The following is a 17,271-nucleotide window of genomic DNA, read 5'->3' on the forward strand; positions in this document are numbered from 1 at the left end:
GAGCCTGGTTTGGCACGGGGAAGAACAGATCCCGTTCACGCCTCGGCCGCGTCCCTGCTGCTGCCGGGAGCCGCTCGGCGGTGCGGCCCGAGAGCAGCCCGGCAACGCGGCATTCCCGTTTTCCAGCTGCGGAAGTGACGCGCTCCGGGCGCGCCCCGGCAGCGCCGCCGACGGTTCCTGTGGCGGGGCGAGATGGCGGCGCCCGGAGCCCCGGTGACCGTCACCATCACTTACAGTAAGCGCCCGGGGCGGCGGGCGGGGGGCGCTGCCGGCCCTTCCCCGCCCCTCCGCCCGCGATCCCCGCCCGGCCCGGAGCGGCACCGGGCGCTGCGGGGCGGGCGGGCCGCAGCTGCACCGGCGGTGGGGGCGAGCGGGGGCGGCCTCGGCGGGGCTCGGCCCGGGGTCCATCCCGGCTGCTGCCGCGACACTTCGCTCCTTACTGGCCACGGCTTGCCAGTGTGTCCTCCAGCTGGATCGCAGGCCTAGGTGTGCTGCAGGGGTGGTAGTGGGAGCAGGTGACACGGCGGCCTTTGCCAGGGAGCACAGAGCAGAGGTCGTCTGGGGGCGACGAGGATCTTGGGGGGACTGGAGCATCTGTCTTAAAAGGAAGAGGTGGGGGAGCGGGGCCTGTTCAGCCTCGAGGAGAGATGACAGAGGGGACCTCGTTGATGTGAACGAATACATGAAGGGGGGATGCCAAGAAGATGGAGTCAGGTTCTTCTCAGTGGTGCTCAGCAATAGCACAAGAGGCAATGCACAGGAAGTTCCACCTGAATATGAGGAAGAACTTCTTTATTGTGGGAGTGACTGTGCCTTGGTACAACTTGCACAGAGAGGTTATGCAGTCTCCCTCACTGGAGGTATTCAACAACTGTCTGGACACCATCCTGTGCCACGTGCTCTAGGATGACCCTGCTTGGGCAGGGAAGTTGGACCAGATGGCCCATTGCGGTCCCTTCAAGCTGATCCATTCTGTGATTCCGCTGTTTGGGTGATCTTCATTTAGATGAAATATATTGCTGAAGTCAGCACTGCATGTTAACAGCAGGTGCTACCCAATAGGTTTTCTTCTGGTTTGTTGAAGAGGCTTGGATTTTTGCAGCTAGTGAGCTGCAAGGCTGCAACAGAGAGTGGTTTCTTCAGTAGGACAGGTGGGTGCTGACCTGATGGAGTGGGTCACTCAAAGGCCAGCTGAGTTGGACTTTTTTTCCCCTTGAAAAGAAAAACCAGAAGAGGGAGAAAAAGGTGGAGGGGAAGATGTATCTGTAAACAAATATAAAACCTTACTGTAAAGGGGTGTGAATAGCTTGAACTCCACAGTTCTTAAAAATAAGATGAGAAACACCGTGGTTAAATTTTGGAGTGGATCTAAGTGAGACAGTAGGAGGAATGAAGAAGATAGTAAGGTACTAAATCATCAAGATGTTCTGTTGAGTTTTGTTAGCAAAACTTAGTAATTTTTTATAGTATTTTTTAAAAAAATATTGAATAATAAATGCTACCTTTGGTTCTTTTGCCCTATATTGGTAATGTTATTTCCATCTCTAAAGCTTGTTGTTTATTTCTGATTCTCATTTGTGTTTTCAAATTGTGTTTCAAATTGTTTTGTTAAAATGTTTCCTTTATCACCTGGTAGTTTTATTTAAGAGTCTTTGGTGAGGAATTTTGTGGACTAATTTGTTTGAATCATCATGATTCATGTGCTGCCTGGTTCCTTCAGAGAGTTCCATTTGATCTGAGGGGTTTTCATTTTGCAAAGATGTCAGCAATTTAATGATTTGACATCTTTATAATTCCAATGTCCTGCTGTTTGGCAACAGCCTGCTTGTCTGAGAATGTTTCTGTCTTTCCAATTGTTTTCTTACCTGATAATGACTTTGTCATTAACAGATAGCAAATAGAAGCCTTTGTTCAGCTTGGGCTTCATCTGTGTGATTTACACCTGCAGCTGTCAAATGGGGCTTGACCACTTTGCACAGAACATTTTTAGTAAAAGTTTTGTGTGCGTGAGTGTAAGTGGGGAAAGATGGAAATTAGGGCTGAGAAGTAGAAGGACAGTAGACCCCTATGTGTGACTTGACAATCTGCCAAGTGTGGTGGGCGGACCCTGGCTAGACATCAGATGCCCACCAAAGCCACTCTGTCACTCCCTTCCTCAGCTGGGCAGGGGATAGAAAATACAACAAAAGCTAGTGGCTTGACAGAAGGGCCGGGAGAGAGCACTCACCAGGTCATGGGCAAAACAGACTTAACTTGGGAACATGTAGTTTATTAACATTCAAATCAGAGTAGAACAATGAGAACTAAAAGAGAAAAAAATACTTTTCCCCCAGGCTTAACTTTCCTACTGAATTCTCTAATTCCTCCTGCTTGAGCAGTGCAGGGGAATGGGGGCTCTGGTCAATTCATCACACTTTGTCTCTGCTGCTCCTTCCTCCTCAGGGGGTGGACTCCTCACACTCTTCCCCTGCTCCACATGGTTTCTTCTTATGGATTGCAGTGCTTCAGGAACAGACTGGTCCAGTGTGCATCCCCCACAGGGTGACAAGTCCTGCCAGCAAACCTGCTCCAGCATGGGCTCCTTTCTCCATGGCTCTGCAGGTCCCTGCCAGGAGCCTGCTCCAGCACAGGCTTCCCACAGGGTCACAGCCTCCTCTCAGGCATCCACCTGCTCTGGTGTGAGATCCTCCATGGGTTGCAGGGGCACAGCTGCTTCACCGTGGTCTTCACTCTGGGCTGCAGGGGAATCTCAGCTCTGGCACCTGGAGCAACCCATGAGTTGTTTTTTATGGTGATTTCACTCTGCTGTGAATTTACGGTAAAATTTGTTTACAGTCTCTCCAAAGTGGCACTCATGATTTGTAATTAAACTGGTTCTATTGTTACACAAAGTTCATCTGTTTTTTTCCTCAGTTAGTGTTTGGGTTTTTTCTGTCAATTGCTCATGGGCAGAGCCCTTATACAAAGCAGTTGTATATATCAAAATGACCTTTTGAAATATGTTGAGGTTGTATTTTGTGGTTTGTTTTTTTTCCCCAAAACAAACTGATAATAAGGGCTGTTTATGGAAAATGCTTGGATGAGAGGGACATAATGTGATTTTAAGCTTAACATTGTCTTGGAATAACAAATTTTGTTCAAGCTTTAAAATATTTGAGGCTATAGTGTCACTTGTCATGTGACTGTGAGAGGCTGGAGCATTTTAAAATCAATTTTTCTAGCACTCTCCTTTGTAAAAGATACGTACACTTTAAATTAGTGGTGTGAGAATAGTTTTTCTTCTGATATGTGTTAAGTTCTCTCTTCCTGCAGAGTAAAAAATGCCTGTTTTGATTTCCCTTGCAGCCAGAGGTGATTGATTCCTGTGGGTGCTTTCAGATTGACAGACTTTATGTGTGTGGGAGCAGAGGGTTGTAGAAAGGGTCTGTTGCAAAGCAGAGATTAATAGGCATACTCCTTTTCTTTCCCCTAAGAACTACCTCCTGTTTGCATGCAAGTAATCTTAGGGAGTCTGAGTAGGAAGTTGAAGGTGACAGATAAGCTGGGACTTCTCCAAGTGGTTATGTCTGCTTATCAGTACTATATGGGGAGAAATAGTTTTGGTACTCAGTGAATACTCTCTGGTTGTTGGTGGAGATGAAACAGGGTAGACAATGATCCCTTGTTTCTCGTGTTTGAGAAGAAGGGAGCAAAGGAAGTGATAATTGTCTCAGATACCAAAGACTCATGTAATTAGAAGTTCCTACAAGTAGGAAATGGAATACATCAGGAAGGTGTGGGCTTTCATGCTGTACACCATCTGTACTCTTAAAAAGAGATATGGAATAATATTTAGTAGGAGCTAAATTACACCAGTAAAATACACCCAGTGAAGCTCTCCTGGTTATTCCAGTGTAAGCCAAAATTTTCAGCTGAGGTCAATCACTTCAAGAGGAAGGAAATGCAGTAGAGTAATTTGATTGAAAATTATGATTCTACATGAGAACCTGTCATTTGAGAACTTTCTGCATTAATGGTGATAAGTATTAGAGATGAATTATCTCTGTAATATTTTCTAGGTTATAATAGGTATTACTGTAATCTGTTTATCTACTAGGTAATGAAAAGCACAGTATTCAAGTTGCTTCTCAGCGAGAAGATGGTGAACCTACACTACAAGACATGGCTGTACTTATTGAGCAAGTCACTGGAGTTCCAGTTCCTTTTCAGAAACTGATATACAAAGGTAACTTATAAATCTGCCATGTTTCTTATAGATGATGAGCTTTCATCGGGTGTCCATGTTTTCAATGTCTTCAAAAAGACATTCTTATACCACTAACTATACTTAAACTGTTTTCTCCTCTCTTGTTGTTCGTTTAGGAAAGTCTCTGAAAGAATTGGAACAACCATTATCAGCACTTGGTGTTAAAAATGGTTGCAAAGTCATGTTGATTGGGAAAAGGGTAAGCATTGCTTTTGGACCTTTTTTCCCCTTAAACTATCATAATTTTTGTCACTAAGTCAGCTGCTGAATACAGAAACAAACTGGAGCATTAACCTAATTTTGTACACCTATCCACAAAGTTGAGTTCAGTCTCATGTTACGCTGCAAATAACTGCAGTATATACTTTTCTGAAATTACATTATTGACTGGCTTCTGCTTTACATTATTGACAGGACTCTGCCTAGTCTGTGGTCAGTGCTCATGAACTTTCTGTGCACTGATGACCTTATCTGCTCATCTTATTTTTCTGGTTTAAAAAAAAGCTTTCCCAACTGTAGCTACTGAGTCTTGATCATCTGGGTTTTTTCTGGTGAAATGATTTGTATCTGGCTTTGCAACTTGAGGATGAGATAATAATTTTATGATGTAAATATTGCCTATACTTTAGAAATGGTAAGTTGACAAAAAGAAAAAAAAAATACTTTTCCTTTTTCCTTCAATTAATCTCATTAAATGTGTTTATATACATTGCTGATTTAAGTATATTTGTAATTAAGCTTTGGAAGAAGCTTATTTGGTAGTTATTGAAATACAGAAATAATAGCCACAGTGTAGTGTGTATTCTAAACCCTCAGAAGCCTTTATGTCTGTATCAGCACTGCTGCTTTTTAGCTGCATTATATCTTTATTTGTTCCTTAGTTGTGAATGTTGTACTTTTGAATACACAGAATAGTCCAGAAGAAGAGGCTGAATTAAAGAAGTTAAAAGATTTGGAGAAGTCAGTGGAGCAAATAGCTAATAAGTTAGAGGAAGTTAATAAAGAGTTCACAAGTATCCAGAAGGTATGCCAGTTTTGTATCACTTTATATCTTTGCAAAGCAGTTTTCTAGGTATTTCTATGTAAAAAAAACCCAAACAAAACAGTTTGGAGATTTTGAGTAGTCAGTAATAGGCTGCCCCTCCTAAATGTCCAAGAGTCAGCAATAATTCTTAGTGAATTCTAAATGCCATTTATGAATTTGCAAAATAGAGACATGGCACTGTTTGGAAAAAGGTAAATATTGTTTCATATGGGATAACTTACATTCTTTATATCTGGAAAAACTTCTAGTTCTCTCAAAGTCCAAAGAAGATCTATTACATGTTTATCATTTTAGTAAACCTAACAGATCTTACATTTACCATGTCAAGAGTTGATAAAGTACAGAAGAATACAGATTAAGATTTGAGTCCCTATCATGCTTGAAAATACAGAAATAGTAAAAGATGTTTTCTGCTGTTGTAGATTGACAGATTTTCTAAGGTGAGTATTGTGTAGGGTATAGGATAATTTTGTTTTTATTTCTTCAGGGATTTTTAGCAAAGGATCTCCAAGCAGAAGCACTAAAACAGCTGGACAAGAGGATTAAAGGAACTGCAGAGCAGTTCATGAAGACCCTTGAACAGATTGATGCCATTGTGAGTAACTAATCACAGAAGAGGGTCAAATCCCAACAGAAACTTATTTGATATTTTAATGCACTAAGAAATTTATTTTTGGCTATCGAAGTGCTTCACAGTCATTTGTGGATCATAACCTTACATTACATTTACAGAGTATAATATACATCTTCCTGTATCATGTGGTAGCTGAGAGCTGGATGAGAATAAGGGTCTTGTACAGAGATAAATAGAAAATTGTCCCAGCCAGGGTATTTCCTTACTCTGTTTATCTGTCTGCTGGTTGTTCTCTGTAAGCCTCATTATATAATTATGTTGCATATCAAGATCATAATAGCCTGCTCTGAAGGAAAAATGCTGCTTTTCTGTGGTAGTGGTGTCTTTGGGTCTCCTCCTCGGTACAGTGACCTTCTATTGGAGTTTTTTTTAGAAATATGCTATGCAAACACCTACAACTGGTGAAACAAACGTAGTTTAATTTTATGGATTCTTTGTAAAAGTTCAGCAGTGGACTAAATCAGAGTAATAATTTGAACTGGCCATCATCAAATGCTATGTAATATGGATGTGTTCCTGGGTATGGTGGAAAGCTTACTAACTAATTTCCTGCTTTTGTATTGTGAGCCTACGATGGTAACGTAGTCTTTGCTGTTTGTTATACTCTATACTTTTTTAAAAATATTGCTGTATTCTAAGTATTTTGAAGTCTTCAAATTTCTGTTTCCTTTTGTACCTCACATAAAGGAGAATATTGTGTGGACAGGTTTTGAATGCTGTTAGGCATAAAGACTTCATCTAACTGATTTCCTGCTTGAAGTGGCAGATTTACTACATGTTGTCATGAAAATATCGGTAAGGTGGCAACAGCTGTCTCAATTGGATGGGGTTAAAGCTTATTTCTGACCCTTTCAAGTTTTGATACCAAATCCTATTTGGAAAAAAACTCGGTATTTTTATTCTGGTGTGCAGTTCTGAAACCCAGCAGGCAGCCTTGTAAAACTGTTTCACTGCTTTCTTGATAATCCAAACTCAATTTCCCAAGTTTACTTTAATTCTGTTACTTTTTGTGTGGTTTAAACAGAAAGCATGCTGTGTTGTATCTCCTTATCCAAAATACTCTAAATAGTACTGGACAACAGATTTTATGTCTAGTACAATGTTTTAGAAGACTTATAATCAGTGACTTGGTGTTTAGATTTGGGAAATAGTGGAGTCCCTGTACTTTGTTTCTTGAGAAAGTGGAGCAGCCAGAGCTAAGACTAATTGCAATTAATTTCTTCCAAAATCTGTAGTCATTGTTTGTTACTTTATTGAATATGAGCCTATGACATTGAAAAGTTGTTGGTTTTTTTTTTTTTTTTTTAATAAGTGAGAGTTTGGATTGCCAGTGATTGCAGTTATATTGCACATATTTGTTTCTTTTAATATACAAAGTTGGCTGTGAGATTTGTCATGAAAGCTGGACTGATGTGCAATCTTGCAGATGAAATACATGTAGGTGGGTGGAATCTTAACATAAAATGAGGGAGTTCACAGTGCTGGTATCACACCAGGTCAGATGAACAGGCCACCAGTTTACTGAGGCAGTACTCAGCAGTACTGTGGTTGTGCACTGTATGGAGGCATCAGTACAGACTGGTAGTCAGGGATGTGTATGAGCAATAAATGAGTTCCACTGGAGTACAAAATGGCAAACAGAAATGCAAAGCAGTAAAGTATTTTATCTTATTGTAGAACTGGTTTATACAAGTAATTAGTGTTCTTTTCAGCAGCCAAGTAAAAAGCTAGTTGTGATGCATCTGTTAAACACTATTGGACATGTAGAGGTGCTGTTGATTGAGTCAACAGCATGTTAAAAAATTCAGAGGGGAAAAATGTGACTGACTGAGAAGAATGGATGATGCATTGTAGGAGACAAACATACCAGCAAGCTCACACAATAAATATTACAGCTTTTTTTCTTTGGCAGAATTGTCACAACTCATTAAGGTATCTTAGCTGCTGTGTTATTTGGATCACTCAAAACTATACAGGCTGATGCGAAATGAGATTTGGTTGGTTACAGAGAGATAAGGGTAAGGAAGCCTGCATATTGTTTTCTTTCTATTTTAGGAGTATCACTCTCTTACTAGTAGCAGACAAGCTCATTAATTAGAGGAGCTGAGTTTGGAACTAAATACTTTTAATAGACACCATTCATTCAGCAATTGTGAGTTTAAAAGATGGGATTTGGAAGGTGGAGAAGTAAGTTTATAGTCATACAGTAGTGGGGTGTGAGAGAAAAAATACAGTGTTGTCACTGCCAGAGGTGTGAAAGGGATGCTTTTGGTTAGAGCAGCTGTAACTTAAGCATTGTAACATAAATGTGTTTAAACAGCTACTGCTTTCACTGCATCTTAAAAAAATTTGATTTGTCTGACACAATCAGACATTGCCATAAGCCACAGATCTTGGAAGTTTTCTTCAGGAAGAATGCAGTTGAGTCTTGTTCAATACTTGAAGATTTGTGTGTGTGCATTCACAGATGTGCTATTTATTTCATCAGTAAAACAATTGGTCCAGGAATAGAAGTCAAAACACACTATTTATTACAAATCTCAGTGAGAAGAATACAGACAATGCTTCACTTGGTCATCTGGATCAGTTTTTTAAATATCTGAAGGGTTTTTTTGAAGAAAAAGTGAAGTTTTTCTGAGATCAGTAGGAAGATTTGAATCCACATGACAGTATGTACCTATGAACCAGCTCTGATTTAATGAATGTTTTCCCCAATATTGCAGTGTGAGCACTCACTTTGTGCTCAAGATGGTCTCCTATTAAATGGCAGATTTTTTAATCTAGAAAGACAATATTGCAGAGAACAGATTGTTCTAAGAATTGAAAAAAGCTTTCTCTTCTGATATACTAGTCACTGATTTTGTTAACATAAATTCACAACAAATCTGTCAAATTGCCTCTGTCAGTATTGAGGGCATTGATAGCGCAACTGACTCATAGTTACACTCTGGTGGCCCATCCTCCTTTCCTGAAGATTTTTTAAAAGTGTAGTTCCTCTGTAGAACTTACTTAAATTAACAAGCTGTTCTGATGAAATTTAACTCTCTCCTTGTCTCTGCTGTACTTGTCATTGGATAAATCCATACGAAATTAACATTTCAAGGATTAAAAGAAAGAAGTATTCTGAAAAAAACCCGTCACTATTCCTGTAACAAACATTTCCCAGACATCTGGGAAGTTTTTCCACTTACAATAAGATGAGATCCTATTAGTAAACTTTTTGAATTTATCTGAATCAATAAAAATGTGATAAGCAGTTCTTTCTGTAGTTCGTTAATCTCCTAGCATGAATTGTAAACATGAAATCAGATCTTCAGAAAAAGATATTTCTAAAGCTCAAGGAGCATTGTCATGTGAAAGGGGAGTCTTTTTCCAGCCCTTTCAGTTTGATTTGTGTGTCAGTGCCCCAGGTTAACTGAGACCCTTGTGCCCCACCAGTCTGTCAGTGTCCCCTTACCGTTCCCTGAGCAGCCCACTTGATGTGAGGGTGGTTCAGCTGACTTGCTTGGGGTCACATGCAAACAGAGGGGCCCCTCCTGGACCTCCACACCTTTAATTGATCTGTTGGTGCCCCAGGCAAGATTCAGGGACAAAATCAGGACACAACAGCATAAGAGGGACCCCCCTCCTGGGTATCCACAGTCAAATACATTACCTGCTGCCAGTGACCTTAAGTGCCCTTGAAGGACTCACGTTACCAGTTTATGGACTAGCCCTCCTTTATTAATTAACTCTGACAGGATTGCTGGTGGTAGTATCTGGCTGCAAAAACATACTTAAAGCAATATACTAACCAGCTGTAATCCCAAATAATGGAGTCTTCCCTATTTTTATGCCATTTTTAACTTACTCTTGTACTATTTTTACATTTAGGTGGAGCTAGAGTGACTCTAGTCATGCATCATGTTCTGTGGGGGGTAGCTGTACTTTGAGGTGGGTAATGTCAGTATTACGTCTGAGGTGACCTTTGAGGCTGGAGCTATACATTAATATTGTATTCAACGTACACTTCAGAATGGAGATGGGCATCTGTGATTTTGCCACAGTTGCTGGTTCAACAGCAGGAAATCTTCTTCCTTGCTTGGCTGACAGCTGTTACATGGTTTATCAGCTACAAGGTACCACCATGTTCCCCCTCTTGCAGGATTTAGACAGACCCTGACCATGGTTTCTCCTCTCTTTAGGCCCCCTTAGTGTTTATTTGTGGGAAGTTTGGCATGCTGACCACATTCCATCCAGGGAGCAGGAACCACATTTTCTCCCTATAATTTTCCGTATTGTTATATCTGGGTTAGTAACTTTCCACCCTTCTCCATCCTCCATTTCATCCCCCCTTAGTCTGTATGCTGACTGCAGTGTTTTGTAACTTTCCTACCAAGTATCAGTAATGGAAACTAGGTTATAGCTTTCTACTCCAACCATCATGCTGTTAGGGCTCAAGAGGGAAACACCAGTGAAATACCTCTGAGGAGATAAGGAGTGTTCCTGTAGGGAGATGACACGGCCCACAGCTCAGCTGAAGTGCCTCACACCAGTGCACACAGCATGGGCAACAAACAGGGAGAGTAGAATCCATTTGTCTGAACAATAAAAGAAAAAAAACACCTTTTTTTTTTTTTTTGTTTGTATTTTGATTTTTACAAAAGTTTATGTATCTAAACCTCCCAGCTGTGCTCACATTTTGGCTGAAATGAAACAGATTAGCTTAGGTAAACTTGTGTTCTTGGTCTGGAGTTAGGGTGGAAAATAAAAGGTAAACTAGTGAGAAACTTCCAAGATTTTTATGCATTTTCACCAGTGAGAACACAGTGTTCTTAAGAATGTTCACATAAACTTTATATGATGATAATCGTCTGTACAGGTACTTTACCTGTTAAGAAAACAATCATAAACCTGAGCACCATTCCTCAGCAGCACCCCAATTTCACATAGCTTGAAAAGGACAAAGCATGTAATGCTTGCCAGGATGACCTACAAGAATGTAATGGGTGGTAGGAGTACAGAAAATTATGCAGTTTGAATTAAATTGAAAGCTGACATTGTGTAACACTCATATCTGTTGCCTTCCATGAGTACATTACAGAGATGATTAGACGTACAGCTTCGACTGGCAATGGCTGCATTATTAATGATACATTCCAGTGATTGAGTGAATGTATTTGTAAGAAATTTGTTCGTGTTATAATCTCTGAAAAAGCTCTGAAGAACAGTTAACACACAGCACAGCAGAAAAAGCAGTGTGTGTAGTCTGTTGCTGTATATTCCCAAAAGACACATGGTAGATTTCCTGGCTTGGTTCTTTGCAGTCAGCCTGCTGCATCCCTAGCTTTTTAATAACTTTTTCTCATATATTCTTTCCTGTGTAATGATCCTTACTGAGCAGGCATGGCATTTTCAGGATGCCTATTCAGAGGATTCTTTGATAATTCCAGTTTTTGCAGTAAGTCTGATACGTTCATTTCAGCAGTAACCTGCATCAACTTGTTTGCTTATTTTACTGCAGAATCTGCCAGAGAATTTCAGTGACTGCAAACTGAAAAAGAAGGGGTTAGTGAAGAGGGTCCAGGTGAGTTTTCTTGGTTTGTTTTTGGTGGGTTTTCTTCCCTTTTCTTTTTTTTTTTTTCCTTCCATAAATGCTGGGCACTTGTATACCAAGAGTTTGTGAAAATGAGCTGTTTAGATTTTTTCACTGTTTGTTCTTACATCGGTATCTTGTATGACCTCCCTTTGAGAGGTATTTAATAACTTTATAAAATAGCACACAAAAGACAGTTTTTCATAGGTTGTGCTGTTTTCAGATAATGCTTGTCATTTACATTAATGGTTTGTCTTTTGGCTGCCTGACGATGTGAAGTAATCTTGATAACTTGTAAAGACAACAGGATCATTCCTCTTTTTTTGAATCTTGATGGATTGGAGTAATGACTGAGGTCTGGGCACAAGGATGCAGTTACCTGTAACTCCTGCTGACCTACTCCTGACCTTGCCAGAGGTGTTCTTTGGAAAATGTAGCTTATACTGCAATGCACCAACTTTCTTTGGAGAGTAGGTCTTTAAGATCTACACAGCAGTGTAGCTGTGCTGGGGATGGAGGGTTTAATTGCTTTGCTATGGTATGATGCTTGTAAATTCCTAGGCATTGTATTATTAGAGACCTTGAACTGAAGGTTTGTTAATAAATACTGGAATTCAGCTCCCTCCACTCAAACTTACATAAATGAATTTTAATGCTACTTGTATTACTGTTTTTCTTTGTATTGTACTAGCTTTAGTGCCAGATTGGGCTCCTAAAAATTGTTCTTGGAAGTACCTTGCATTCATATATAGAGTTGAATGATTTTTTCTTTTACTGTAACTTTATTAAAGACCTCCCATTGATGTTTCATAAGTTTTTTAGAATAGCCATCTGTTGTAAAGGAAGGCCCACCAAGAAGTACTTCATAGGAGAAATGGTTTTAGTTACAGCTTTAGGGACAAAGCACTTTGTACTCAGTTATTGAGCTAATTTCAGGTAATACAAATGGAAAGGAAGGTGGTTGCAGTGTTATGTGGAGGTTCTGAACACAGTCTTGATTCCATGTGCCTAACCAAGGCAGCAAAACTTGTAGTAGAGTGGTGGCTATCAAACTTTGTGGAAGCTACTGGATCTCCACTCTTGGGTGAAATTACAGCAGAAGTAAGTGGGGCTTTGCTTAACAACTGCTGTTTAAACATAATGGATTCTGTTGAGCAGAGATCAGAATTATTTATGTGCTTTTATAGGCACAGCATAATGCAGCTCTGGGTTATGAACCCTTTGAGGACTCCCGAAGAATTCTAAGGGGTTTCAGACCAGAGCTGTCAACAACAGTTTGTTTTTCCACAGCAAGAACAAGAAAACAGTGGCAAGTTATGCTTATTATTTTAAAGTATCCATGAAAGCAAGGGGAAGCTATTAACTGCCTTCTACTGCTGGCAGTCACACATTTTCTAGGGTGGGAAGATAAATATGAAAGAGTAGCAGTCAGCAGCTGCAGTTGTTACCACCTTCACTTCTTCATCACTCAGGTAATTAAAGACGTGAGTTGATGACAGCTCAAGGGATTGGTTGGAAATAGGTGATTCAAAGCAGTGTGATAATTGAGGAACATTCACATGGCATAATAGGTTGCTGCTCTAGAAGGAAAGTGCTTTCTTACTGTCATTTTAATGTAAATAACATGAAATGTCTGGTTTGACTGTCAGAGTCTGGTGCAGACATAGCAGAAACGAAGGTGAGACATGAATAGCTAATGGGATAATCTTTCTCAGGAAGTGCAGTGCACTTGCATACTTTGGGGTTGGCCTAAAACAGTTTATTGGCTTAAAGTGCTGGCTGTTGTGTTGTGTACAGGTGGAGCAAAGTGACCAGGGGCTGCTGGCTGCCAATTGCTCTCTGTGTATTACTCTACTTGTGAGAATTTGTGGGCAGGTTCTAATAAAGCATAAGGTGCGGTGAACTGCCCTTTTTGGAATGGAGCCTTCTATCTTTTGTGGAACACCAGTTACTAATGAAGATGAAGGTTCAATTGTGCCTTGTAGTCTTAAGAAGTAGAAAAGGTCTTGGTTTAATGAAAGCTTGTTTTAAATTTGACTGAGCAGGTTTGTCCCTCCCAGCCTTGGCCTCTGAAGTATGTGTTTTAGAAAGGAGCTTAGAAGTCATGTTCCAAACTGAATGAAGCACTAACTTGTCTGAACCTTTGTGTTTCCTATTGTTGTTTATGAACTTTGGATCAACTGGAAATATGTCGGCATCAGGACTGGTGGGCAGCCGTGCTATTATCATTATTAGCCTTATCTAGTGTCAAGTTTCTGTTGGATTCTAGGTAAATGCAGGTGTGCATAAACTATTACCAAAACAACTCGAAAGTGGTTGTTGAGTCGACATCTTCAAATGCAGTATAGAAACTGCACTTTCAGTTCTTCAGAAACACCTCCTGGTGCCAAACTGTGTAAATCCAATAACATTTGTTTGTTTTTTATTCTCAGGTTTTTCTTGCCCAGTGTGATACCATTGAAGGGAACATTGGTCAAGAAATGGACAAGCTACAGTCAAAGAATTTGGCACTGGCAGAATGAGGCATTGCCTTACATAATTAGGAAACATAATTGCTCTATGAGCAAGAAGAAAAGTTTGCTCTTTGTTTTGGAGCACATATCCAGCTTCCTTTTTTTTTTTCCCCCTCAAAGCCCAGTCTGTTAGACTGGCACCAGTCAATCATTTCTTGCTGGTTGTCTTGTTTGCCGCTTGGTTAGAACTATTAATTTGAAAAGAAATCCTTCCTGAAGAATGGCTGAGCTAATCTTTGTGACGAATTGTGTATCTTATGGACAATAAGATAGTTTAGTTAACTAAGTTATGAAGTTTTCAGTGGTGGGCAATTTTGTCTGATATATCTTTGAATTTATTTACAGCTCAAATCAAAGAAGGTCTATAATCGTACAAGTGTCGAAGTTGCAGTTGTAGGACTTCAGCTAGATTGAAAAAGGCAAACTGAGACAACATCTGGGAAAGTTGAACATTCTAGTAGACAGTTCAGAGCAATAAAAAAACCCCCAACGCATTTGTATCTACTTAATGTTTGTATGCATTTATAAATATAAGAAAGCTTGACTATAAGGGAGTCGTACCTATTTTAGCCTTAAATTGTCATAATAAATGGAATGTACTGTAACATGTATGGTACTTAATTTTGAGTGGTGCTTTAAGTTGTTACTGAGCTCCTTGATACAGACGTATGTTTTTTACACAGATTTCTGATGTACTGTGGTTTTTATAGATTATTTGTATTTTTATTATTTGTGTTCTGTCTTGAGTTATGTTGAGAAATGAAATGAGATTACTCATGCTGCTCAAATACCAAGGGTTCAGTTCAAGCAAGGTATAACTAAGGAGCGATTTTGAAAGAGGTTTTTATACTTTTTTCTGAATTTACTGAATTCATGATGCTATATTTAATGGGAAAATGCAGTGATTATTCCAGTATGTTAAGGCAATCAGTGAATTTTTATAACATGTTGCAAAGAGACACAGGTTTATTTTAGCAATGCCATCTGTATGAGGGTTATGGCTGAGTCTTGCAGTCACATATGTACCGTGCTTAACCTTCTCTGTGACATGAGAAGTCAGCTTTTGCAGGAGACAGAAACTTTGAGTGGGTGCAGCCAACTTTGCAGTGGTTGCTCAGAGGTTCTGAGCAGACTGTGGAGCGTGTCAGCCTGTAGGTAACATAAATGTACAGGAGCTGCTTTTTCACTGATGCTCCTCATTGGAAGGTCAGCCAGATACGCAGGGACTAATAAGGAGGCTCTTTCTGTGCAGGAAATAAATTCTTCATCCCAAATGAGTCAGACTGAGAATGTTTAGAATTGGCCCTTAGGTAGTGAGGCATTTTCCATATGTTTTAAGGTTAGCTGTCCTTTCAAGATAAAAATAGGAAATGTATGTAAAAAGATCTTAACTTCTGATAAGTTATAAAGCTTAAATAGTACCTAAGTGTTATTATTACAGTATTGTCTTTGATGTTCGTAATTGGCGGAACATTTTTTTTTTAGTGAAAAATGCCATTGAACAAATGAAGTGATAGCTGTGCGTTACAAAGGGTCGCTTGTATTCTAAAAATGTTGGTTGACCATACCAAGATTTGAGTTGCCATGTTTTTTGCTGTTAACCAGTTACTCCAAGCTTACATTTTTTCCTTACGAAATTCTCTTACTAGGATTTCATAGTCTAACTTCCTAGGAACCTTATCCATCATGTTAGGATTTGGTGTGGTAGGACTGCAGAAGCTTTTTCCTAGGCTAACTAGTCTGCATTTCCCCAGCACTTTAAGGTTAAGAGGAGGAAGCATTGGTTGTAGTCGGTTTTGTGAAGCCCAGCCTATCCTGTGGCTGCTTCTGGACCAGATTCAGCTGACTCTTAAACCACCAGCAACACTTGCCTAATTCAGGGAATGCAAAATAAACCACTTTCCTATGATGGAAAGGATCCTCACCCTCCCAAATGTGGGTTCTCTAATGCGTTGAGCTTTCACAGGTGCACGTACAATAAGCAAGAATCCTTCTGTGCCCATGGAGAGAAGTGAGAGCTGTGGTCATGGCTGGGACTGTGTCCATTTCTGCTGTTCCTGTGTAGTTTTCTCTCTTGGGTGAGAACATTTACAGACAGACATCGTCTTCCCAGGAGTCCTTCCCAGAAATTACTGCTTTCTTAGATATGCATGTGTGAGTACATCCTCAGCCTGTCTCAGAGCAAGGTAGATTAGCTTCAGGATGTTCCATAGCAGATCTTTTGATGGTCTGGTTCTTTGAGGCAAAGAGAGTGATGGTGAATCTCTCCCACAGCACATCTGTATTCAGCAGAGGGTAGGTGTCCTGAGCCAAATTTACCTTGCAGTGCTAAGTGGTTTGGTCTCTAGGACAAAAGTATGTGTATGAAGACCAACTTCTGCAGTATAAATTGTTTTGTCTTCCAAATATAAAAATGAGTTGATTTGTTTTGGAAAACAGATGGTTGTATTTAGAGTTATCCAAGACATTCTAGAGTGAATTGACTTTTATACTTAGTTTTGGAGAGGGAAGTTGTAAACATTTTTTTGTCAGAATAGCCTTAAATTCAGTAAAAGCCAGCGTCTCTGCTTTTCAAAAGTGCAGCAGACTGCAATTGTGGGAGGGTGGGGAAGGAAGATGTGATTTTAAATATTCTTCAGAGTTTGTAAATGTAAATAAGCTTAAGCTATAGTCTTACTGATTCTGTAGTTCAGGTGTACTGTGATACCTGTTTTGCTACTGAATCATTTCCTCAGCCCAACAATCTGCCACGATCATGTCAAAACAGAAGTTACTCCCTTTTGCCTCAGTTGCACTTATCCCATCGTCTTCCTCCAGTTGCTGTGTTGCTCTGGCTGTGTTTACAGACCTTGGATTTGCCATCCTGGCAAAATGTACCACAGGATTTGTCTTTTATCAAAATGGAAATTGAATTGCACACGCCCTTGGCCCGTTTTCTCTCCCAGATCCCATGGGCTGGTGTGAGAAGAACCAAACCTGACTCAGGGAAATGTGGAGTCTGGAGCCATGGGATGGGTTGCTCTCTGGAAACAGCACAAAATTATAGTGACATCCTCCATGACCAAGTCCTCTGGAAGGTAATGTCGCTGTAAGCCTGGAGCAACACTTTTTGACTTCTAATGGACACTCGTGGTTTGGAGTGGAGCACTTGACACCATGGAAGTTGGCACTAGATTTTATTTTCTTTTTTTGGTTAACTCACGTTATTGTACTGTGATAAATGAAAAGATAAAAATAAACCATGGAAAGTTCTCTGCT

General features: G+C 40.1%; 1 protein-coding gene and 1 long non-coding RNA gene across 3 annotated transcripts; one reads left to right on the forward strand and one right to left on the reverse strand.

Moving 5' to 3' along the window:
- Positions 1–87: 87 nt before the first annotated feature.
- Positions 88–17,265, forward strand: BAG1 (BAG cochaperone 1). Of its 2 annotated transcripts, XM_068195318.1 has the most exons (7): positions 88–235; positions 4,097–4,225; positions 4,363–4,445; positions 5,157–5,270; positions 5,779–5,886; positions 11,429–11,491; positions 13,933–17,265. In XM_068195318.1, the coding sequence occupies exons 1-7, from the start codon at positions 193–195 to the stop codon at positions 14,020–14,022; spliced, it is 630 nt and encodes a 209-aa protein (XP_068051419.1). In that variant the 5' UTR covers positions 88–192; the 3' UTR covers positions 14,023–17,265. The 2 variants fall into 2 exon arrangements, with proteins under 2 accessions (XP_068051419.1, XP_068051426.1); XM_068195325.1 differs by lacking the exon at positions 5,157–5,270.
- LOC137476910 (uncharacterized) lies at positions 1,219–4,101 on the reverse strand. The gene is made up of 2 exons (XR_011000688.1): positions 2,564–4,101; positions 1,219–2,515 (listed from the first exon to the last, which is right to left on the reverse strand). It is a non-coding gene; the product is annotated as an uncharacterized lncRNA (long non-coding RNA).
- Positions 17,266–17,271: the final 6 nt, after the last annotated feature.

The sequence above is a fragment of the Anomalospiza imberbis genome, chromosome 1 (assembly GCF_031753505.1).
Source record: "Anomalospiza imberbis isolate Cuckoo-Finch-1a 21T00152 chromosome 1, ASM3175350v1, whole genome shotgun sequence".
Taxonomy (NCBI): Eukaryota; Metazoa; Chordata; class Aves; order Passeriformes; family Viduidae; genus Anomalospiza; species Anomalospiza imberbis.

Bases quoted from the DNA above. Each gene is read 5' to 3' on its own strand.
- BAG1 (XM_068195318.1), top strand. From the start codon at position 193: ATGGCGGCGCCCGGAGCCCCGGTGACCGTCACCATCACTTACA. The intron at 236-4,096 runs GTAAGCGCCCGG...TTTATCTACTAG, and splicing joins GACCGTCACCATCACTTACA to GTAATGAAAAGCACAGTATT. The intron at 11,492-13,932 runs GTGAGTTTTCTT...TTTTATTCTCAG, and splicing joins GGTTAGTGAAGAGGGTCCAG to GTTTTTCTTGCCCAGTGTGA.